The sequence below is a fragment of the Phycodurus eques genome, chromosome 2 (assembly GCF_024500275.1).
Source record: "Phycodurus eques isolate BA_2022a chromosome 2, UOR_Pequ_1.1, whole genome shotgun sequence".
NCBI lineage: Eukaryota > Metazoa > Chordata > Actinopteri > Syngnathiformes > Syngnathidae > Phycodurus > Phycodurus eques.
This window is the reverse complement of record NC_084526.1, coordinates 33,883,749-33,909,036: the sequence shown is the minus strand read 5'-3', so window position 1 is coordinate 33,909,036 and position 25,288 is coordinate 33,883,749. Positions and strand designations below refer to the sequence as shown.

Sequence of the window (25,288 nt, the reverse complement as noted above, 5' to 3'; positions counted from 1 at the left end):
CTCGTGCACTCACTGTAGTACTCTCGCCACGCTGCACTATTTGCATATCTGTTGTTGACCAATACTGGCCACTCATGCCAGAGTAGCATCTGCTCCATTTGCACACTGATTGAGGAGTATCTGCAACATTTGCACAATCAACATTGCCCCAGATTATCGCACTACTCGCTTGAAGTCTCTGCGCCCTTTGCACAATGGTCATTGCACCGGACTATTGCAATATCAGTCTTTCGAACTGCTCTAAGTGCTAGAGGACTGCATCTTTTTGCATAATTGTCAAAAAAAATAATTACAAATGTACCGGCATTACCAGATAATTAGCAAACCTTTGTTACTCAGTGACTGTTTTTTGTCAATGTCTTTATGTCTCAAGAGTGTTCTCTGTCAATTGACTATGTTCTCGTACTAGAGCGGCTCCAACTACCGGAGACAAATTCCTTGTTTTTTGGACATACTTGTCAAATAAAGATGATTCTGATTATTCACACTATAAATGAAGGCATAGACATTTTATTTAACATTTCAAGTGTCTAAATTATTAATTCTCTATGCCAGCTTTTGAATTGCCTGCACTTTATATTCACGGTTTCTTTTCATCATTTTGTCAGCTTTGTGTAGACTTTTAGAAAGATGGTCCTCCAATATGGCTTAATAAATCAAACAGGTCATTTCATTTGAATAAATTTAATGGCACCAGAAAGAGTAGTGTGTTGTATAAGGAGTTTTTCTAAACAGTGGGGATGGGGGGGCATCATTACACTTATTTACAGCACATTGATTTCAAAAAAAATTACTTCACAGCTTTATATGTACAGTTGATGCCGACAAAACTTTATATGTATGGTTGATACAAAAAGTATGCTATAATATCAATTTGTGTGGCAGTAAAAAGTTCTTGTTTACAAGTCTTTTCTAGGTCATATATTAGGTGCCCCACCCCCCCCAAAAAAAAAAAAAACAGTACTAATTCAGCACATTATGATTATGTAGCTTAGTCAATGTCATTTTTGTTGACAATTGCACCCCAATTGTCCCGACAGGATTACATTAAAAAAAAAAAGATTTTTTTTAAAAAAAAATAAATAAAAAAAAAAGTAGTACATTGCTCCTTCTTGTTCCAGCAGACCCACAGGCAATGTGCCATGTTGCCATTTAGAAAAAACTAACATCAAGGCTTCCTGCGTCTAAAGGGGCGAGAGATATGAGACACAACGGGAAATTAAACAAAAACTCAATTTAAGATGCAACTCAGCAACCATGGTAACAGTAGATACAAAGGAAGAAACGAATGTACACACACTTACTTTTGATACCCAGGGGCCGTGCTCGTGCTTGCAACAGGAGCCTGACAAGAAATGATCATGGACATTGTGTGTAAACTACATTAGAAAAAAAAAATGGGGCACTATACAAAGCATGAATGAAGAAATATAGAAATATCTAATTGAGAAAGACATACAGATCTAATGTTAAAACCTCAGTGACTTGACAAAATGAACATTTTTAAAATCTGATGCTTGGAAATGAATTTAAGTTCATGATTTTGTTTATAGCACATACCGTGCTACGCGCATGATTGTGATAGTACTATAATGTGCAGAGGAATTTAACACTATTTGGTTTACTGTTCCCCTGGCTGTTCTATTTGAGTGTTGCATTGAGTGGCGTGTAGAGTGGTCATGTGATCAGAAACTCCTCAGTCAGTTTGGTGGAGCAAGAGAGAGAATGAGTTGTTCCCTAAAATGCAAAATATACTGCAAGATGTGCACCATCTCCTAACTGCCCCGAAATTCAGGTTCAGAAGGCGAAACGGTGTGAGACATTGGTTATTGTGTATTTTGTGTCATTGATCTATTATATTTCATACTTGAGATGATGTTCAGACCTAGCGGGTCTGGTTTACGGCTAACTAAACATGCAAGGAAGTCAAACATTGGTTGACTCATCAAGTCTGTCTCAACGAAAAGAGAAGAAAACTTGATTGATAAAAACTTGATTGATAGTCTGTACTATAGGAAAGAACAAAACATTTAGTGTAGATCACCACACAGTACTTCAGTTAACTGCATTCTTATTTGTTCCAGGGGGACATCACATTCTACACATCTATCGAGTGCTACCTGAAGAAGTAAAAGTACATATGATAGCTAACTACAGTTTTAAAATCCAAATGATTGTACTTTTTTTCTAAAATGTACTTCTCTAAATAATTGGTGTTCTCAGTTTTGTGGAAAGAAGAAAATTGATATGTACCCAGTTTTCTTGGCCCTCCACATTCTCTGGTGTTTCTGCAGAGCCTGATCTCCTCTTGCGACTGTAACAACACAACACACCGGTCAAAGAAAGACAGTGTCGCAAATGAAATCCGCTATATGCAGAACGTCACGTAACCAACGCGGAACATGGAATAGCTGACGTTCTTGTGTTTGGGGGGGAAAAAAGATGTTTAAAGTTCCTACAGGTGCTTTTAAATGTCCCTCTTCCCCATTCTCTCGAATGAGGTGGAAGTACTTTGACCTCATTTGCCGAATGCGGAAGTAGTTTGCTCATATAGCAGATTGTTTGTTTACCAGCAAGGTAATTGGGGCACCTGGCTAATACACCTTCAGCAAGCGAACCTGATTGATCAATTAATAGTGCATTTTTATACATATTGCATCATTCTACAGTGAAACAGCTAAAGTAAAATTGCATAAAAATGGTACAATTTTTCCAAACCACCATGGTTGGTTTCTTGAAACATCTTGAAAAACTTGCAATAGGTTAGCCCAATGAGCATTTAAAGAATTAACTACACAAATGTGTTTTGCTTTGCCTACCACAGAAGGATGGAACTGTATTTTATAACCATAGAACAGAGAATTGAAAAGGTCTGGTGGTGACAGGAGCACTATGAAAACGGTCTTGTTCCTTCTTCCCATGTCTGACAGAGGTCTTCAAAGAGCTGAGTTTTGATATAACATGCCAACCTTTGGCATGCCATCCATTAAACGTGCGTTTTATTTATTGCTACCCAATACTTGCTATTTAACAATTGCCTTTGACTGTATATAACCATTTGCTTTCTGTGTAAATGTGATTGCTGCTACTGGATAACAGAAGTTGGGAATAATAAAGTCTCTCTCCATTTAGCATTTGACCATTTTCCCCATCTTTGATCTCCATCTTCTTAAGGTTGTACTACTGGGCCAAAGGTGACACTCGTAGTGGGTGGGGGCGGAAGTCTAGTAAGCTAGTAAGAGAGTCGTTCTACTACTGCATTGAACTGTCTTACTTAAGCTTAAGGTACTTCAAAAATTGCCTGTAGAGTAATAAACGGTTCTGTGATGCAGTTTGAGGTGCAAATTCGCTTTATTTCCTATGGGAAATGTAGTCATGAAATTTGAATAACAGAAGTTAACCAGCATCCAGAGGTTCAACTGAATGAAGAAAATACCTTGGTGTAGTTGGGCACTCCTGCCTTAGTGTCTCAACATCAATGAACTCTACAGCCTGGCCACCACTTCTGGTTTTGAAAACATTGCCCTGAGGAGGTCAAACAGAGAAGAATAGCAGGATAAAAGGACATCACAGAAAGAAAAACAACTGGTGTCCCTTTAAAACCTGAAATAACCAAGGTCTGAAATCAAAGGGAAAATTCCAAATCATGCAACATGAGAGAATCAGTGATCAATCATCTTTTTACCTTGATCAACTTGGTTGCAATCTCGCCGTCAGAGGCAATCTCTTGATGTCTAAGCACATACTTGTGGCATTTAGACAGAGCTTTCTCGCTCGGGGAAGACACTTGAATTGCATTGGGTATGATTGGCTGCATGACAGTGCCTAGGTCGACATTAGAAGATGGTTTGTGGTCTACCCATTTCTCCCCACCTGCTGAGTGTGAACGTCTGTGCACTGGGTTAATTTCAGGTGCCGCCTGGTGATCCCAGTGTGAAAGACACAAACCAGGAAATTATTCAGATTTGTGACACAATTCAATTTGGAGTTTTTTCATCAAAAGGGTGGGTTGCCCAGGTGCTGCAAGAATAAATGTACAACTGGTAGTCATGGGTTACAAGGTTAATTTTTCGACACTTTCGGTGTCAACTATTTACTATACAAACTAATTAGTATGAAACTTAACTTTTGTGACATGAACCAAACCTGGAATCATTTTAAGTTAAGATTAAAAAATTTAATTAATAAATAGTGCCCTGCGACTGACTGGCACCCAGTTCAGGGTGTAGTCCACCTTTTGCCTGAGAATGGATGGATGAATATAAAAAAAGAAAGCAAATCAAAACATATTTGGTGACTGTTCCAGCAATACACTTATTCAACACTGCATCTGAAACACCCACTGTGAGAAAAGCATCCAACTAGTTTGAGTTATCATGCAAAGAAGAAGGAAAGCGAAACGTCATGCAAATTGAAAACGTGAAGTTCAGAATCAGCACAATTAAAATTGCATTTGTATTCTATCGCACATTTAAACATGAATAACCAGGGGTGCACATACAGTAAGTGGTGCGCAGGTGCGCATGGAAACTTAAAATGTTAAACCCATACTAGATTCATTTATATCAGTCCACATTTGTGGACCACTTTTTTTTTCTTCTTTTTTTTTGGGGGGGGGGGGCGCATGGCTAGAATCATGTTCACGAACGTAACGAATGGAATCACTCTATGAACTGATTTGTTCCTTTCTCAGTAGTTGAGCTCAGCTGCAAGCCTGTGGCGCACAAGAAAGTTGTCCGCAAACGGCGCCACTCGCGGGCTGTGGCTGACTGCGCGCATCAGTTCCCAACGGGTCTGCGGGCTCCGTGGACGTATTAGTCTTGCTGAACAGCAGCAACGTCAGTCCATCAACACACTGTATGTCTTTACGTGAAACCTAACAGTGGTGCAGAAAACATTGGGGACCGCTGCCCTTGAGAACTACGCCAAATTAGCTGATCAGGCGTTCCCAAACTGCAAGACAGCAGCGGAGCTTGCTTGAATGGCGCCCTGTGCAAGACCCCTCGATGGCACCCCCGGCCCGAGCACCCCATCATTATTCTCGTCGTCATCATTGGCAATGTCAGTGCAGGCTGGCGCAACTACGGTCCTGTCCCTTTTGCCATAAATTAGAAATAACATTCCTCCTCCTTCCTTCCTCACGGGACTATAAAATATCTATGAATGCAGAATGCAAGACATGAAATAATATAAAGTGTCTAAAGGAATGTCTATTGGTACAGGTATGCATGTACAGGCTGTTTGCCAGCTGTGAAGTTACTCAGACTACGATTAAAAACGTAAAGCACATGAAAAAAGACCTAAGAGGGGGGAAAAACAGTGATAAGGTCATTAAAAAAAGTTGTTATGCCTTAATTTGTACAGAAAATAAGTAACAAATATTATATACAACCACAAATGGATATAAATTAATCTCATGAGGTCGGTGGGTCATGAAAAAAAATGAGCCGGGGCATAATTGTTATGTGCACCCCAGTGAATAATTTAAATCAATTTCAAAAGTCCAAAGAGCCATTTGGTATCCTAAGAAGAAGAAAAAAAAGTCTAAAAGCAAGCATATAACTACTCATTAAAGGCACTACTTGGGAAAAGCTTAGGACAGAAGTCTACATTATTGACATGCAGGCTACCATTTGAAGCACATCGGGCAAATCCCTGCATGTCACACTGATACCCAAAAAAAAGCCACTAAAAGATGCAGTTCTAAACTAGCGGTTGCTTATACACGTTATGGCTGGCAATACCAAAAAAGTGGTGATGCGTCGAAATTTCAAAGGTGGAACTATTTCGGCCAAAAATGTCCCAAGGGTGCCTTTTTGGTTACGGACCGAAACACTTGTCACTGAAGTAAAATTGCTGAAATAAGAGAAAGACGGGTAGAGACGGGTACACCATGTCTGCTGCTAAGCTATCGTGACAAGATGTCGCAAACAAAATAAGTGATTGGGTGGTACAGTATACTTGTCGCATTGTTCTGGCTGGAACTGAGTAATAGCGGAGATTAGTACCCCGTCTCCTGCCCGATGATAGCTGGGATAGGCTCCAGCACTCCTGCGACCCTTGTGAGGATAAGCGGCTCAGAAAATGGATGGATGGATGGATATATTATACTGAAATAACTGTCCCACGGTAATCTTCGAGACATACAGTGCCATGAAAAAGTATTGGCCCCCTTCTCAAATTCTTATATTTTTGCATAGTTTCCGCACTTTTTTTAAACTCAAACAAATGTATATATTACACAAATATAACCAGAGTCAAATTATTATTATTATTTTTATTTTATTCTATTTATTTATTTTATTTTATTTTATTTATTTATTTATTTATTTTTTTAAATGGGGATTTCATTTATTGAAAAAATAAATAAATAAAAACTAGTCCAAGTTACCTGGCCCTGTTTGAAAAACCAATGGCCCCCAAAACCTAATAACTAGTTGGGCCATCCTCAGCAGAAACCCAAGAAATGAAGCGTTTTCTATAATTGGTAGTCAGTCTTTCACGTCTCTGTGGAGATATTTTGGTCCACTCTTCCTTGCAGAACTGTTTGAATTCAGCAAAAATGGAAGGTTTTTGAGCAGGAACGACCTTTCATGCCACTGCATTTCAATCGGATTACAGGAAAATCACAGGCGTTGGTTGACATGATGATTAGGAGAAAGGTTGATATATTGTGTGTCCAGGAGACCAGTTGGAAAGGCAATAAGGCTAAAAGTTTAGGGGCAGGGTTTAAATTATTTTACCATGGTGTAGATGTGAAGAGAAATGGAGTCAGGGTTATTTTAAAAGAAGAGTTGGTTAAGAATGTCTTGGAGGTGAAAAGAGTATCAGATCGAGTGATGAGGCTGAAACTTGAAATTGAGTGTGTTATGTATAATGCGATTAGTAGCTATACCCCACAGGTAGGATGTGACCTAGAGGTGAAAGAGAAATTCTGGAAGGAGCTAGACAAAGTAGTTCTGAGCATCCCAGACAAAGAGAGAGTCGTGATTGGTGCAGATTGTAATGGACATGTTTGTGAAGGAAATAGGGGTGATGAAGAAGTGATGGGGAAGTACGGCATCCAAGAAAGGAACCTGGAGGGACAGATGGTGGTAGACTTTGCAAAAAGGATGCAAATGGCTGTAGTGAACACTTTTTTCTAGAAGAGGCACGAACATAGGGTGACCTACAAGAGCGGAGGTAGAGGCACGCAGGTGGATTACATCTTGAGCAGACGATGTAATCTGAAGGAGGTTACCGACTGTAAGGTTGTGGTAGGGGAGAGTGTGGCTAAGCAGCATAGGATGGTGGTGTGTAAAATGACTCTGGTGGTGAGGAAGAAGATTAGGAAGACAAAGGCAGAGCAGATAATGTGGTGGAAGCTGAGACAGGACGAGTGTTGTGCAGCTTTTCGGGAAGAGGTGAGAAAGGCTCTCGGTGGACAGGAGGAGCTTCCAGAAGACAGGACCACTGCAGCCAAGGTGATCAGAGAGGCAGGCGGGAGAGTACTTGGTGTATCTTCTGGCAGGAAAGGAGAGAAGGTGGTGGGACCTCACACAAGGAAAAAGGTTAGCTAAGAAGAATTGGGACACTGAGAAGACCGAGGAGAGGCGAAAGGAATACATTGAGATGCGACACAGGGCAAAGGTAGAGGTGGCAAAGGCCAAACAAGAGGCATATGATGACATGTATGACAGATTGGACACTAAAGAAGGAGAAAGGGATCTATACAGGCTGGCCAGACAGAGGGATAGCGATAGGAAGGATGTGCAGCAGGTTAGGGTGAATAAGGATAGAGATGGAAATATGTTGACCGGTGGCAGCAGTGTGCTAGCTAGAAGGAAAGAATACTTCAAGGAGTTGATGAATGAGGAAAATGAGAGAGAAGGAAGATTAGAAGAGGCAAGTGCGGTGAACCAGGAAGTGGCAATGATTAGTAAGGGGGAAGTTAGAAAGGCATTCAAGAGAATGAAAACTGGAAAGGCAGTTGGTCCTGATGACATTCCTGTGGAGGTATGGAAGCATCTAGGAGAGGTGGCTGTGGAGTTTTTGACCAGTTTGTTCAATAGAATTCTAGCGCATGAGAAGATGCCTGAGGAAAAGTGTGCTGGTGCCATTTTTAAGAACAAGGGTGATGTGCAGAGCTGTGGGAACAAGAGGAATAAAGTCGATGAGCCACACAATGAAGTTATGGGAAAGAGTAGTGGAGGCTAGAATCAGGACAGAAGTGAGTATTTGCAAGCAACAGTATGGTTTCATGCCTAGAAAGAGTACCACAGATGCATTATTTGCCTTGAGGATGTTGATGGAAAAGTAGAGAGAAGGTCAGAAGGAGCTAAATTGTGTCTTTGTAGATCTAGAGAAAGCCTATGACATAGTACCCAGAGAGGAACTGTGGTACTGCATGCGGAAGTATGTTAGAATAATACAGGACATGTACGAGGGCAGCAAAACAGCGGTGAGGTGTTCTGTAGGTGTGACAGAGGAATTTAAGGTGGAGGTGGGACTGCATCAGGGATCAGCCCTGAGCCCATTCCTGTTTGCAGTGGTGATGGATAGGCTGACAGATGAGGTTAGACTGGAATCCCCGTGGACCATGATGTTTGCAGATGACATTGTGATCTGCAGTGAAAGCAGGGAGCAGGTGGAGGAACAGTTAGAAAGATGGAGGCATGCACTGGAAAGCAGAGGAATGAAGATTAGCCAAAGTAAAACAGAATATATGTGCATGAATGATGAGAGGGGTGGTGGGGGACGAGTGAGGCTACAGGGAGAAGAGATAACAAGGGTGGAGGACTTTAAATACTTGGAGTCAACCATCCAGAGCAATGGTGAGTGTGGTCAGGAAGTGAAGACACGGGTCCAAGCAGGTTGGAACGGGTGGAGGAAGGTGTCAGGTGTGTTATGTGACAGAAGAGTCTCTGCTAGGAAGAAGGGCAAAGTTTATAAAACAGTGGTGAGGCCAGCCATGATGTACGGATTAGAGACGGTGGCACTGAAGAGACAACAGGAAGCAGAGCTGGAGGTGGTGGAAATTAAGATGTTGAGGTTCGCTCTCGGAGTGACCAGGTTGGATAAAATTAGAAATGAGCTCATCAGAAGGACAGCCAAGATTCGATGTTTTGGAGACAAAGTTAGAGAGAGCAGACTTTGATGGTTTGGACACGTCCAGAGGATAAATAGTGAGTATATTGGTAGAGGGATGATGAGGATGGAGCTGCCAGGCAAGAGAGCTAGAGGAAGACCAAAGAGAAGGTTGATGGTTGTCGTGAGGGAAGACATGAGGGCAGTTGGTGTTCGAGAGGAGGATGCAGGAGATAGGCTTACATGGAAAAGAATGACGCTCTGTGGCAACCCCTAAAGGGACAAGCCGAAAGGAAAAGAAGAAGAATCCTGCTGTAGCACCCAAGTGTGCTTCAGCTTGAGGTCATAAACTGATGGCTGAACATTTTTCTTCAGGATTTCCTTGTAAAGAGCAGAATTCATGGTTCCATCAATCACAGCAAGTTGTCCAGGTCCTCAAGGAGCAAAGCAGCCCAAGACAATCACAATACCACCACGTTTGACTGTTGGCATGTTCTTTTTCTGAAATGCTATGCTATATTTACTATGCTATAAGACCTGCAGTTCTTTAAAACTTGTTTTAAGTTCCTTTGTGGTCTCCTTGCTGTTATCTTGGGGTAATCTTTGTAGCCCGGCCACTCCTGGGAAGGTTCGCCACTGTTTTCTACATGTGAGGAGAATGGCTCTCATTGTGGTTCACTTGAATCCTGAAGCTTTAGAAATAGCTTTTGTAACCCTTTCCAGACTGATAGATGTCAATTACGTACTTTATTTTAGTGTTATGGAATTTCTTTGGATTGTGTCATTTTGTTGCATCTTTTTTAAGCTCTTTTGTCAGACTATGTAATTTCTGAATTGAACAGGTCTGCAGGTAATCAGGCTTGGGTGTGATCAGTGAAAATTAACCAAAAATTGTGATTAGCCACAATTAATTAAAGATTTAATTTTTAATTACTTTTTCCACACAGGGCTAGGTCACTTTGAATAGTTTTTTCCCCCTTAATAAACAAAATAACCATTTACAAACTGCATTTTAAGTTCACTTGGGTTATATTTGTCTGATATTTGTTTGATCATCTTAAAGTAGGGAAACTTTGCAAAAATAAGAATTTAAGAAAGAGGCCTATACTTCTTCACAGCACTTTAGAAATTCACTTCCAGAACAATTTGTCTGAATTTCTGTATTTTTTATAGGTTGGCGGCTCCCGTCAGTTTTGGGTTTACAGTTTCGGCCAAGAATTTTAATTTCGGTGCATCACTACAAAAAAGAAACCAAGCCACAAATACATCTCGGTGACTAGCACACACTAACCCTTATGCCTGGCTCAAGGTCTAGTCCATGGACCCAACGAGTTGCTGGGGCCTCGGTTTCTAAGGCAAAGCATTGCCCTCTCCTGCGACTCGCACTGCTGGCGCCATGGCACAGTGCAGGAGTCCGGCTCCTGCACGGAGGGGTCCCTGGTTCTCTATACTGGGGGTCTGAGTCAACAGGGCACCTCTGCTCCCACTCAGAGATGGAGGTTGCAACTGAAGGAAAAGATGAAGCGGAAGTGGGGGAATCGTCCTGAACTGCCCTAATCTTAGCTTGACTTTGATGGGAAGGGGTTTGTCGGCTGTCCTGGAAAGTGATGAGGGAACGAGGCGAAAGCATTGTGTGTGTTAAGGCAGTCAGAAATATGTAACATATAAAAGCAGCAGCCACAATATTATGAGCAAATATGCAAAATCGATCAACTACACACCAAAAAACACTTGAGGGTCTGATTGATGGACCAAAGACACTTCGTTGCTCAATATATAATCACACAATATGAAGTACTGATTTTTGTTGATATCGATGGACTCTTATTACGCACCAGAAGCGGTGATGGCAAGGCAGACCTCTTCTGGCCATAGTTGCAATATTTGTCCCTTGAGGGCCTTTCTTGTTTCTCTGGTCGCTCTGTGCTGCTGCTGCCGTTGCCGTTGCTGCTCTCGGAAACGATTGCTTTGAGCTGCTTCAGCTTTTCATCTTTGACCCACAACTTGTTCTGCATCTCCAACTGTTTGGCATTCACCCGTCTCTCCTGGACAAACAAAGAGTGAAAGCCCTAGGACGCTGGCACTAGGCAAGGCTGGCATTCAGGAAAAACAAAGGAAGAAAAACATCCACTATTAACCATTAAGGATGTCCCAATAAAATGTTTTTGCACCAGAGTCCGAGTCTTAGATTTTATGTACAATCTCTGCCGATACTGATACATATAACTACCAAAACTAAACTTAATATTTAAAAGAACAAAAAAATAAAGAAAGTAAAATAACATTTAAAAAATAGAAAAAAATATATATATATTTAACAAATATAAATAATTTTGGTAATCTTAGTTGATTTAAAACAGGAAAATTTCAATCTGATTTAATGTCAGACAGTCAGGAGGAAAAATGACTATCTGCTGTTCCGTGCGCACCTTGGCCTCTTAGGGACAGTGTGGTGCGGTGCATGCATGCATGTGGCTACACGTTTGCAGTTAAAAAAAAAATGGATAGAAGTAGAACGTCACAATACAGGGAAAATAAAGTAACTCGTTTTTCACAGATTAGGAAGAATATATGCCTGTGAGTATTGTTATATTACCTGTCTGCATGTGTTACTACGGAGTTTATGCATAAATATTTCTTATTTGAAAGTCAATCCCACCCGTGATCTCATGCTAATTCTACCTAGTCCATCAATGGGGGTTTCCATTGACTGTTAGCATTAAGATGACGATTTGTAAAACGATCATGTGTGTCTTGTATTTAAATATACAATGCGTGTAATTCTTTTTGTTCCGCGTTTAATTTCACAATAAACTACACCCGGGTTGTCATGAAACGGTTTAAAGAACGCTGAGGGAGGGCAGAGACGGTGTTTGTGTGCGCGAGTTTTTCTGCGTGTCACTTTCAGTCACTTATATTATATCCTGTACTAAAAATGCCCTGAAAAGTTAGATTGTTTAATATAGAACGAAGCTATTACTGTTCCATTTGACAAGATCTTTGTACCTTTGGATTATTTGTCACTCTGTGACATTTAAAATATTAGGAAATTAATCAAACTGTTCTTTTTCACTGAAAGAAAAAAAAAAAAAGAAAAAAAAAAAAAAGAAAATCACATGATCCGCCCCGATTTTATTTTATTTTTTTTAAATCACAGAATCAGATTGGGACACCCCTGTTAACCATTTTTCTGGGTCACCCATAAGAAAGAAAATATGTTTAAAATAGTAAGGCTTTCACTTAATTCTGAATTACTGAAACTGAATTCCACTTACACACTCCTTCTCCCACTTGAGTTTGGCATCAGTGACCATGCCCTGCATGCGCTGCTCCATTAGTCTCCTTTCCGACAGTTCCTGGTGGAGCTTTTGAGCACGAGCCTCCAGCTCCTGCTCGAGTGAGCGTTTGTCGTGCTCATACAGGTTGGTTGTCTTTTGCAGGATATCAATCTAGAGAAAATACATTTCAACAAATGCAGTCACTGAAAAAAAGTATATATTTTCTTCTTTTAAACCAACGCATTTAATTTGACAAAAACTAAATGGATGGCTGAAGTTATACACTACTTACACCAAGTTAGGGACATTGGGCTTTTGAGTGAATTTTCAAGATGAACCTATATTTCACAATAACCACATGAACTTGTGAATGCACAACTTGCTGTTCTCTAACAAGGAGATTAACGGCAAAATTCACAACAGGCGTTTGATCCATGACTCAACCGATAAATTTCCAAGAACGTCCACTTCTACGCCTTTCTGTAAACTCTTCCAGTACTTCTGTTGGAACCTGCTGATGACACTCTGTGACACCAGGTGGCCACTTCTCTCTGAGAACATCCTGTTTGAAGCCTTGCCATGGCAAGTTAACTGTTGATCAATTGTTAAGTCCCATCTTGGTCTCATGATGTCAAAATGTGAACAGTACAATAAAGAGGACTGTTGAAATATCAATTCTAATTGAAATAGGAAATTAATCTGTGGATTCATGGCTCAAACACACCTGCTATGAATTTTGGTATTCAGCTCATTGTTGGATGATAAAAAGCTGTGCAAAAAGTACAGAAACATTGACAGTTGGACATGGGCATTCACGTTTCGAGAAGGTCAAATTAAGTTCACCTATAAACATTACAGTACTATTAAGGTGCATTCTGAAATTTCACCCATAAACCCAATATCCCTAAACTTTTTGTGAGTACTGTACAGGAGAAGTATGTCTTCTGAAATCAATGAATATAATTTGTTTAATGTATTGTATGAAAAAATATAAACATTTTATGGTAACATAAAAGGTCACAAAATCTGACCACAACATTGACATAATGGAGCAAAAAGGAGATACCTTGTATTCTAGGGTCTTTGATTTCTTTTCTAGCCGTTCAATATCAGTCCTTTGGTTGATGATAACGTTGTCCTTCTCTCCCAGTTTGCTTTGGTGGTCTTGGATTAAGTTCTCTTTAACACCAAGCTGACCATCAAACTGCTGAAGCATGGAATTCAGCATATTAGCTGCAAAAGAATGCACGATGTGAGGTACTAAGAAACAAGGCCTGAAAGGGGTACAGAAAATGACTGACAACACCACGTGGTCTAATAATCCATTACAAATGTAATTTATTAATTGCCCTCCATCATAATGCCATGTATATGTTGTACCAGTTTTGTTGAACTGCTCTGCCATCAGCTGGCGGATACGATGCCTCCTCTCCAGAACCTCGATCAGACGTGGCAGTGTCTGATCATCTCCTGGGTCCACCAGGTCACAGGGAGGCAGAGGTGGCAAGCTTTCAATGAGTTGATTGAGCATAGCTGGATCCTCTACCGTCGGAAGCGTAGGAAAATGTAAAATCAGATCAGGACAGTTGTCAAGAGATACTTGCAAAGTCTCATACACGTCACAAGACAATGACAGTCGGGCATATACCGTAATTTATCGTGTATAATGCGCACTCATTTATAATACGCAACCCCAAAGTTGACCTAAAAATTCTGGAAAACTCTTCTACCCATGTATAATGCATTTTTACAATGCATGATTTTGCCTCTACCCATATGATCAAAACAAAGTATGTGTATTTTGTTCGTTTTTTAAAGAATTATTCTGAAGTTAAGCAATATTTGAACATGTAATACTTTATTTTTATTTATCTGTTCTTATTTTGAAATTCACAGCCGTACTTTTATTTAGTAAATGAGAAAACACACAGTTGTGCACATATGTTTGATTACCCAAGCAGAATTTGTAAGATGGGTACAATTCTTTAAAGAAAATATGACAGGTCAGGCAAATCAATTTTATTTTAATGGGATTCAAATTAAACTGTCAAGCATTTCAGAAAAGCATTATCATTAAACAAAACATAACCATAAATAAATTAATGATGGTTGTTGTTCAGCATCAGTTGTATTTAAAAAACAATATTAAAAAAATTCTGCCAGGGTATGTAAACTTATGAGCACAACTGTACCATATACGAAGTCATACGTACCCCTATCATATTGGAATGAAAGTGTGGGTTACACCTTTTTCATAACCTCTAGGTGGCGGTGGCATATTAGAATGAAAGTGTACAGCTTTTTCATAACCTCTAGATGGTGGCATACATTTATAAAATCTCAAAGTTTTTTCATTTTCCCCTATACCCATGTGTCAAAAATTATTTCAACAGTATTATGAAATCAGTGAGCATGCACCATTCAGTTATGCATCCTTTGTAAATGTATACATACAATTTTAAGTTGTGGCAGTGTATGGAGAAAAACAAAGTTACAACAAACCAACCTCTTTTGAAGTGAAGCTCTTGACTGAAATTTTGTAATATTCAATGTCTTAAAACATTTCTACAGGAGGTATTTATTTTCACAGTGTGAACACCATTTTATAATAGTGTGCTCCTGAAACTTGGCATTGTTTTGCATTCACAAGTGCAACAATGTAATTTAAGTGTTGTCAGTACAGCCTCCAGTAGACAAAATTAGCAACAAGTTACTTTTATTGAGAATTAGGAGTGAATGTGTTCTCCACCCCCACGGGCCAGATCGGACCCCCTGAAGGGCCGGTTCTGGCCCGCGGGCCATATGTTTAACACCATGGTGTACACCTCTCTCATAACCTCTAGGTGGCAGTGGCAAATTGGAATGAAAGTGTACAGCCTTTTCATAACCTCTAGATGCCATACATTTATAAAATGAATTGTTTTTTCCCATTTTCCCCTATACCCATGTATAATGCGCACTATTAACTTTTGACAGTTTCTTGGGTAAAAATGTGCATTATACAAGAAATTACAGTAGTTATGTTACATAAAACTTCCTCTGCAATACAGTTCTACATAAACACTATCTGACACACAAATACAGGACAGCAGGAACACTCAGTTATGACTCACCAGCATTACTGAGACCTCTTCGGTCATCCAGGCGATGTGACAGCTCATCCCTGAATGCCTGATTTCTTTGCCTGCGACCTGCAGCAAGACCGCAAATTGGCCTGTCAACCGGCCGTGCAACTTCTACCTCCTGTGTCATCTCTGCAAACCGCATTACGAGCTGCAGCACAGAAGACTATGATTACAACCTTATAATGCAACATAAAGTTGAACTGATCTTTTGTATACATGCAGCACAGCAACAAGCCAATTAATAGCATTATAGAAAGACAAGCAATTTTTGATGCAGATAATTTGAGGAACAGATGGAAAAAAAAATTACAGGCAAGTTGAGCCAACATTTATATTTACATTAAAAGACAGTGAAAAGTCTATCAAATCCCCAGTAAAATTGAGTAATTATTTTGATTTGATTCCAGCAGTTCCCTCAATGGCTCAGCTCCAAGATACCTGACAAGTGGAAAGTGCATACCATTGTTTCCTCATAATCATCAGCTTTGGGATTGACACACACGATCATCTTAACTTTTCCTTCTCCATCAAAGTAGTTCTTAAAAAGATGAGTCACTTTAGAGTCTCTGTATGGCACCATCTGGAAAAGAAGGGCAACATGAAAGTGAAAAAAAACAATAATCCGACAGTATACAATCTCATTGTTACTCTCATAGACAGCAAAACTACTGTGGGAACAATGTAATGTACAAATAGCATACCCACCCTATTTGTTCCACACCTCTGGTTCTCTCGTAAGACTTCCATACATGTGCGCAGAGTCATCAAAGACTGATTTATATTACCTGGTGGCGTGATACAAAACATACAACATTCATTAGCTTTTACTGTCAATTAGGCCTGCAACAACGAATCGATAACAATAATTAAAAGTGTTGGCAATGAATTTCATGATCGATTTGTTGTGTCACGCAATTATTACATCAGTCACCCACTCCGTTGCTGTGTTGCACACACAGCAGTGGACCCAGAGGCTTCTCTAATGGGCATGTCATATTTGTCTCTCTAAACCATAGAATACACTGAATTTGGATGTCGTCAGCACTGCTGGTTAATAATTGGATCCTGATTAACCAGTCACAATCAAGTCCTGACTCTCGCAGTGACAGACTGCCCACATTCCAGAAGCCAAAGCAAATGCAAGTGCTAATTTTAGATTTAAAAACAAAAGCATATTTATGCTCATGCTAGCCAAACAACTCACTTTCTGTATAGTTTTAAGTGTACAATTTTAGTACATTTGACAATATTCACATTTATTTTGAAAATATATCACGTGATTAACTAGGAGGATTTTATTTTATTTTTTTCAAAGTCACGTTTCTCACCCGGTGGAGATAATTGGAAATGCAGTGTAGCGCAGTACAGTAGAGGCTGAGATTTTTCAGGATTCCAACTAGGTCCCGTGGGATTCCCACAGGATGGTAGTGAATTTCACCATCAATCACGGGATTGGGCAGGAGAAGGAATGATCAAAACAAAGTCACCGGGAATGAAAACCATGATGCAGTTCTATTTTATTTTTGATCAAATCGATATTTGAACATTGAGTGGGAGTAAAAAAAGGCAGGTGGGGGGTGAGAAGTGAGTGAGATTCTGTAAAATGATGGTTCCCAATCTATGTGGGAGAAGGATTTTTTTTCCAAAGACTCTGGATTGGGCGGGATTTTTTTATACACTTGGGATATGGCAGGATTTTATTTATTTTTTTGAAACAGGATTGAGAGGGAGTGGAAGAGATGACTATGGGAGTGGGTGTCAACATCCACTCCCGTGTCAGCCTACAGTACCATATAAAAAAAATATATATACATTTTTCATACGTAAAGTATGAGTCATCATTTACTTACTAATAATTATATTTTCTATTTATATATTTCCAGGAGGCGGAACAATGGACGACTGGTTAGCACATCTGCCTCATAGTTGAATGAATGAAGGTTTCACAGATGTCCCGATCACATTGTTTTGCACCTGAGTCAGTCTTTGATTTTTAAGGATCTGACAATACCGAGTCCCAATCAGATACCTTGACATGACCATGCTTTAAAAAAGCGTGAACATTTTCTCAAATATACGTACATGTGTATATACGGCGGCACGGTAACTGACTGGTTTGCACATCTGCCTCGCAGTTCTGAGGGCCTGGGTTCAAATCCGGCCTCGCCTGTGTGGAGTTTACACAGTCTCCTCATGCCTACTTGGGTTTTCTCCGGGTACTCTGGTTTCCTCCCACCTCCCCATGCATGGCAGATTAATTGAAAACTCTAAATTGCCCCTAGATATGAATGGGTGGGTGAATGGTTGTTTGTTTATATGTCCCCTGCGATTGGCTGGTGGCAGTTCAAGGTGTACCCTGCTCCTCGCCCAGAGTCAGCTGGGATAGGCTCTAGCACGCCCGCGGCCCTATTTAGGATAAGCGGAACGGAAAATGGCTGGATGGATGTATATGTATATAGTTATACATGATGTGTACTTGCTTACGGCCACAAAGAATATTATATATATATATATATATATATATATAAAATCCCACGTTTGTAATGGGAAAAAAAAACCTTCAGGAATGTTCTAAATGTATACCGTGATGCCTGTGTGATTGTGTTTTTACAGGTTGCCTTCCGAATTAGTTTCTTCTGAATGTGCCATTGTGTTTGATATCAACCTGTCAAAACTGATTGTGCCAAGAACATTAGTTTAGCGCCTGTAGGAGAGTTGTAACTATTGTTTGGTTTGATGTTTCTTTCCTAATCTTGGGAGAGTACAAATTTGGAAGTATTTTAGATTCATATATGATTTTTAAACCCAATTTTATGGGCAAAATTGCAGACTAAATTCAAGTCGATGGTCATGGTCTTCTCCACTTCCCCAGTCTCTTAGACACGCCCCCTGGGTATTTTACCCTTTGGCTTTCGCCTCCTTGCTCTCTCTCTTCTTCTCAACTTCAAGCTGAAAGTTACTTAAGCCCGCGGCTCTGCCGTGCTTCGGCCAACCCCTGCCCCCTTTTTTTTTTCCTTTGCCACCACGACATGCGAGTGACCCCAGACCACGACGCTATCCAATCATGCCATGCCGCTTCGCTCTGTTTTCCCAGCATTGATCTGTTCACGGAGGGCCTCCAGGAAGCCACTCCTGTCACCCCTACCAGTTACGCCCGCAGTTGAGGGCAAGAGTGGGGCCCGCAACAAGTATGAACGGCAGGAAACGTTACGAGCGCACCCCAACGGGACAACAACTTTCTTTTTGCATCTCTTTTGTTTTTACTTTTTGCGCATCTTCGTCAACCAAACCTCCTGAGATAACTGAGAAAGACCAGACCCAACAATCTGAAGATCACGAGTAAAACATTGCAGTGAGTACTAGAAAGTACAAATTGGTGCAAAGTAGTCTAGGTCAAAGTTAGTCCCTTTGTGTGTTTGAGTGACATAGTAAAACCGCTGTAATCGAGAACTCTTATTTTCATTCATGTAGCAGCCTTCAAGGAAAGAGATTGGTAGTTTTTTGTCGCTTTTCCTAAAATTTACACAGATAGAGACGTGGTGCGCCTTTACGAGACAAAGATAGGTTGATTGTAACCTTCGACGTACGTCTTCTAACTACACCGGAAGTAAGCACAGGTGTTTACTTTCCAACGCATTTCTTTTCCAAATTAATTACATTTTTATCCAAAACCAATATATGCTACACAGTACATCAAGGTTGGCCTCAGCACTGTCTTATAAATTTTGTCCTTCATCCTAGTACTCTTCTGTCACACAGCACACCGGACACCTTCCTCCACCCGTTCCAACCTGCTTTGACCCGTTTCATGACTTCCAGACCACAACTCATTGCTCTGAACTGTTGACCCCAAGTATTTAAAGTCCTCCACCCTTGCTATCTCTTCTCCCTGTAGCCTCACTCTTTCCCCTCCACCTCTCATTCATGCACATATATTCTGTATTATTTCATCAAACCTTCATTCCTCTCCTTTCCAGTGCACACCTCCACGTTTCTGTTTCTGCACCTGCTCCCACTGAAGATAATGTCATCTATGAACATCATGGTCAATAAGGATTCTAGTCCGCAAGACCCCATTTGCTGAAATAAAAAGCATGTCAAAGCTTTTTTAAAGTTTGCTGAACAATATTGGACAAGCCAGTTAAAAACTGAGAGAATAGAGTCTGGTCAGATGAAAGCAAAATTTAACTGTTTGGATGCCATAATGAACACGACGTTTGGAGGCGAAATGGCACTGCACTTCACCCTAAAAACACCATACCAACAGTGAAGTTCAGCAGTGGGAACATGATGTGGGGCTGCTTTTCAGAAAATGGTACTGGTAAACTTTACATTATTGAAGGAAGGATGAACGGGGAAATGTACAGAGACATTCTTGACAAAAATCTGACAAGAAACTTGAAGGACTGGCGAAAAGCAGAGGATATTCTTAACTGCAATGAAGAAAACAAAAAAAAAAATGGCAGTTTAGAAATGGCTGCCTGAACAACATGCTACCGGGAGAGGCTTGTCACGTTACGTCTCCACGCCCAGGTAGTTACCAAGGCGATTAATATAAATGACTTTGCGGGAGGACTTTCTTGGTCTTACCGCTTCATGCCACGCAACCACCGCTCTATCAGGAGGACGGACAACGATTTCCCAAAAACTGCCAGCAGTCGATAGTTTCCATGAGTTTCTTGAAAAGCAAGTAATGGAGCAAAACGTGACAGCGGATCATAATATTAACATGGACGAGGTCCCCCTCACATTTGATATCCCTCAGTGTCGCTGAGAAAGGGGCAAAAGAGTGTGCTGTAATGGTTCAGTTCAAAGCTAAATTACCGTATACCGTATAGTTTCCGCACTATAAGGCGCAGTTAAAAGACTAATTTTCTCAAAAATCGAAGGTTTTCCAAAACCTGTAAAAATGTTGTGCGATTTTGGTAAGCGCTCCGCTTGATTGACTGTCGGACCATTTCAGGAACGTAACACATACAATGCATACCTCCGCCACGCCTCCGGTAGGTATACTGTACTACCGGTATGCTGCAAAACAAAGTTTGTTTGTGAAAGGACCCCCGAAAATGGCATCAGCGAAGAGAAATGCTTGCGAGGCACAATTCAAACTACAGGCTATCAGTTACGCGGTTGTACATGGGAATACAGAGCAGCCGCGAGAGAATTCAAAATCAAGCACAAGAACAGCAAGGAGAAGCGTCTCTACAGTCACCAATCGACTGAAGGCAATAATAATAGCACAAGACATGAAGATTGAACACTTTCAAGGAGGTCCGTCTTGGTGCTTTGTTTTATGAAAAGGCGCCATCTCGCCATCCGGGCAAGGACTACCGTGGCGCAGCAACTGCCAGCGAACTCAAACCGCTGGACATTGGTGTAACCAGGGCGTTAAAGTGAAGTTGCGAGCAGCGTGGGAGCGAAGGATGAGAGACGGCGAACACACCTTTACTAAGACTGGGAGCCAGCGCCGGGCGAGTTATGCCGCCATATGTGAATGGATTATGGATGCCTGGGCTAAGGTATCTGCTTTGACCGTTGTCCGAGCTTTCGCGAAAGCCGGCATCATTGCTGAACAGCCACCTGGCAACGAGACGGACTCCGACAATGACGAGAGGGAACCCGGCATGTTTGATGGCGAAATTACCCAGCTGTTCAATTCAGATATAGAAGAGGAGGACTTCGATGGATTTGTGACAAAAGATTGATAAAAAAAATAGTATGTGTATTTTTAAATGCGTAGTAGAATAACGTTCAATCAAACTTACTGCTTTGCTTCCGTTACCTTGTTTTAGTATGCGCCGAATAATATGGTGTGCCTTATGTATGGCTTAAGTACAGAAATAGATCCCGTAATTGAGACTGTGCCTTACAATCCAGTGCGCCTTATGGTGCGGAAAATACGGTAAAGGTTTTCAACTCCATCCCTGCCATCATCCCTGGAGACTTAACCAAAGTACTCAAACCATTTGACATCTTGGTGAACTGGAGCTTTAAAGCGGTCTTGAGTGACCTGTGGGAGCAGTGGACGATGGATGGAGAACAAAACTTCAAGGCAACCGGGAGGATGCACCATGCAACTTTCCTGGAAGTCATTGAGTAGACCGACAAAGCATGGACTTCAGTGACAAGTGAAACCATCATTTCTAAATATTTTTTATTTACAATAAGATATTCAGTAAGTGTTCATTTAACTTTACCCCCCCCCCCCCCCAAGCTACATACAATCCTTAAGATCCTTCTTGAGGATTATTAAACAAAAAGTGAATCATCAAATTTTTTATTGTAATTGATAAGAACATTAACATTGAATATAGTTTACTATTTCAGCAGCTTTTTCACTCACATCTTGGTAATGAAAAGCATCACTTGTGTCACTCTCCACTTTATACTCAGCTGACACTGACAGGAGTGCTACTGCTTCTGACACAATCTTCCTCCCATCCCCCCTCGTCTGAAACCACCGTCCACTAAGATGGGAAGGGCGCCTCCTCTACCCATGAAGAACCTTATCTGCGAATCGGACTGATATCTGATAAAATGTGAATATATCAAACCATTGTCTCCAGTTATCTCTGCGAGACAAGCTCTTTTCAATATCAGGTCGATGGGTAATAAATCAATGTTGATTAATGACATCATTACAACCTGTGATCTGGACTTTTTGTTACTACATGAAACGTGGTTAACAGAAAGTAGATGTAATAACATTTTAAATGAGGCAACACCAGTAAATTGTCGAATAGGGGAAAGGTGGTGGTATTGCTGTTATTTTTAAGTTATTTCAGTGTAAAGAAATTATACTGGGTGATTTTAGCTCTTTTGAATATATCTGTTTTTTTAGTTAAAGGTGACCCAAAGGTTATTGTTTTAATAATTTATAGGCCTCCAAGATACAAGAGAAAATTTATGGAGGACTTTTCAGAACTGCTGTCAGTTATTTGTACTGACTACAACTATTTTGTCATAACAGGAGACTTTAACATTCATGTTGGCAATAACATGGGGGGGAAAAAAAATCTAAAGAACTCTCTGCTATACTAGACACATTTGACCTCTCTCAACATAAGAGTCCAACCCACACTCAAGGTCACATCTTAGACCTGGTCATCTTTAAGGATGTTGAAATTCTATCAATTGACAATAAGGATATGGCTATTTCTGACCATTTTTGTGTATTCTTTGAATTACAGATTCTTCCAAAAGTTCAGACAACCTCTATGTCTATTAAGAAGAGGTACATACATGAGAGTACCAGCACAAAGTTTATGGAGACCATTGCTGTCCCACAAACTGGGAATGCTAGACGGTTGATGAACTTTTGGATAATTTCAGCTATAAAATCCCAAATGTCATGAATGCTGTCACGCCTATTAAAATTAAGACAATCTTGAGGGGACCTAGAACAACATGGAGGAGCACAATGATGGAAAATACATCTAAATCAAAGTGTAGGAAAGCAGAACGTAAGTGGAGAAAAACTAAACTCCAAATTGACTATGACCTCTACAGACAAAGTCTTTGTAATTTTAACCAAGAGTTTGTCAGGGCTAGACAGCAACGCTTTTCTGAAATTATCAGTAAGAACTTTGCTATGGTTGACAAAAAAAAAAAAAAATCTAAAGACCTCTCTGCTATACTGGACACATTTGAACTCTCTCAACATAATAGTCCAACCCACACTCAAAGTCACATCTTAGACCTGGCATTGTCTTGATGAAATAAGCAGGGGCGTCCATGAAAAAGACGTTGCTTGGATGGCAGCATATGGTTCTCCAAAACCTGTATGTACCGTACAGTATTAATGGTGCCTTCCCGGATGTGTAAGTTATCCATGCCTTTGGCACTAACACAGCCCCATACCATCACAGATGATCCACAACAGTCCGGATCGTTCATTTCCTCTTTGGCCCGGAGGACACGACGTCCACAATTTCCAAAAACAATTTGAAATGTGGACTTGTCGGACCACAGAAGAGATGAACTGATTCATTCAGATGAACTGATTCAGTTCATCTTAGATGAGCTCGGGCCCCCAGAAGCCAACGGCATTTCTGTGTGTTGTTGATAAATGGCTTTTGCTTTGCATAGTAGAGTTTCAAGTTGCACTTACGGATGTAGCGCCGAACTGTATTTACTGACATTGGTTTTCTGAAGTGTTCCTGAGGCCATGTGGTGATATCCTTTACACATTGATGTCGGTTTTTGATGCAGTGCCGCCTGAGGGAATTGAAGATCACGGGCATTGAATGTTGGTTTTCAGCCTTGCCGCTTACATGCAGTGATTTCTCCAGATTCTGTGAAACTTTTGATGATGATATGGACCGTAGATTATGAAATCCCTAAATTCCTTGCAATTGTACGTTGAGGAACATTGTCCTTAAGCTGTTCGACTATTTTCTCACGCACTTGTTCACAAAGAGGGGAACCTCACCCCATCTTTGCTTGTGAATGACTGAGCAATTTAGGGAAGCTCCTTTTATACCCAATCATGGCACCCACCTGTTCCCAATTAGCCTGTTCACCTGTGGGATGTTCCAAACAGGTGTTTGATGAGCATTCCTCAACTTTCTCAGTCTTTCTTGCCACCTGTGCCAGCTTTTTTGGAACGTGTTGCAGCCATAAAATTTTAAGTTAATGATTATTTGCTAAAAACAATAAAGTTTATCAGTTTGAACATTAAATATCTTGTCTTTGTAGTGTATTCAATTAAATGTCGGTTGAATATGATTTGCAAATCATTGTATTCTGTTTTTATTTATGTTTAACACAACGTACCAACTTCATTGGAATTGGGGTTGTAATTTATTATATGCAAGATCTAAACTGAATGCATAAGCGGTCAAGAGTGATAATGTGATTGTTTTGTGACTAGATTCACAGAGAGACTGGTTAATTTACAGGCAAGCCTGAAAATCTATGTGAAAGTTGAGACTGAGGAGACAGACATTGTAGTGATAGAGGTATTGTATAGCAATACATTTGCATGTTCTTGTGTGGTTGGTCGATGACCTATTGTAAAGCTATTTGATCTAAACATTTAGTTTTTGTTTGTTTTTAAATCATACTTTATTACTTTAGGAGCAGCATGCAGCAACCTGTTTCTGCACTGCCAATTTGAAATAACCTCCCATTTTTAAATAAAGGGATAAGAATTTTAAAATGTTATCCAAATCATTGAAAAAAAAGAACTGACCGATTCATCGATTATTAAAATAATTGTTAGTTGCAGCCTCACTGTCATTTTTTGCTTACTTAATTACTGACAACAAAAGAGACTAACCTGCTTCACGTAGACGGTTCCCTTCTGCTCTTGTTCTGCTGGTACGCTCACTACCTGCTAGGTCAACCAAACACAGCTGGCTCACATTCACCTGGTTTTTGTCCTAAAATGCAACAACAGCTTTAACCATCAACAGAAACACAATGGAATGATGTGACACATCTGCTTGATTTGTGTCCAATCATCACTAGTTTGGATTGTAAAAGAAGAGAAATACAACAGCTGAAGTAAGTATTTCACATTACCATTTTTTCCTCACTAAATATACTTCCAAAGGTGCTACTGACCTGTAAATTTCACCAGATGTTGGGAACAACGCAACTCATCCATACATACAAAGAAAGTAGAACAAATAAGATCAGACCTGGAATTAGCAGGTATTGTTGTCACAAGGAAAACAGTGAGTAATGTACTCCGCCACCATGGTCTGAATGCACGCTCACCACACAAGAGCCCATTGCTGAAAAAAAAAAGCATTCCAAAGCTCGTTTAAAGTTTGCTGAACAACATTTGGAGAAGCCAGTTAAATACTGGGAGAA

At 40.4% G+C, this 25,288-nt stretch overlaps 1 protein-coding gene across 4 annotated transcripts in view; it reads right to left on the bottom strand.

The window, feature by feature from the left end:
- Window positions 1–695: 695 nt before the first annotated feature.
- LOC133399157 (kinesin-like protein KIF23) overlaps window positions 696–25,288 on the bottom strand; it is a 45,165-nt gene continuing 20,572 nt past the window's right edge. Inside the window, exons 10-23 of one of the 4 annotated variants that reach the window (XM_061670419.1) lie at window positions 24,750–24,852; window positions 16,175–16,254; window positions 15,930–16,049; window positions 15,458–15,617; window positions 13,725–13,886; window positions 13,411–13,577; window positions 12,342–12,515; window positions 10,902–11,111; window positions 10,358–10,663; window positions 3,686–3,919; window positions 3,437–3,525; window positions 2,254–2,314; window positions 1,305–1,345; window positions 696–1,184 (exon numbers count right to left, since the gene is read on the bottom strand). In XM_061670419.1, the coding sequence (XP_061526403.1) occupies window positions 1,169–1,184; window positions 1,305–1,345; window positions 2,254–2,314; window positions 3,437–3,525; window positions 3,686–3,919; window positions 10,358–10,663; window positions 10,902–11,111; window positions 12,342–12,515; window positions 13,411–13,577; window positions 13,725–13,886; window positions 15,458–15,617; window positions 15,930–16,049; window positions 16,175–16,254; window positions 24,750–24,852 (1,923 nt within the window). In that variant the 3' untranslated portion in view covers window positions 696–1,168. Of the gene's footprint in view, window positions 1,185–1,304; window positions 1,346–2,253; window positions 2,315–3,436; window positions 3,526–3,685; window positions 3,920–10,357; window positions 10,664–10,901; window positions 11,112–12,341; window positions 12,516–13,410; window positions 13,578–13,724; window positions 13,887–15,457; window positions 15,618–15,929; window positions 16,050–16,174; window positions 16,255–24,749; window positions 24,853–25,288 lie in introns of those variants that run through there. The other 3 variants (XM_061670420.1, XM_061670422.1, XM_061670421.1) reach the window with 3 other exon arrangements.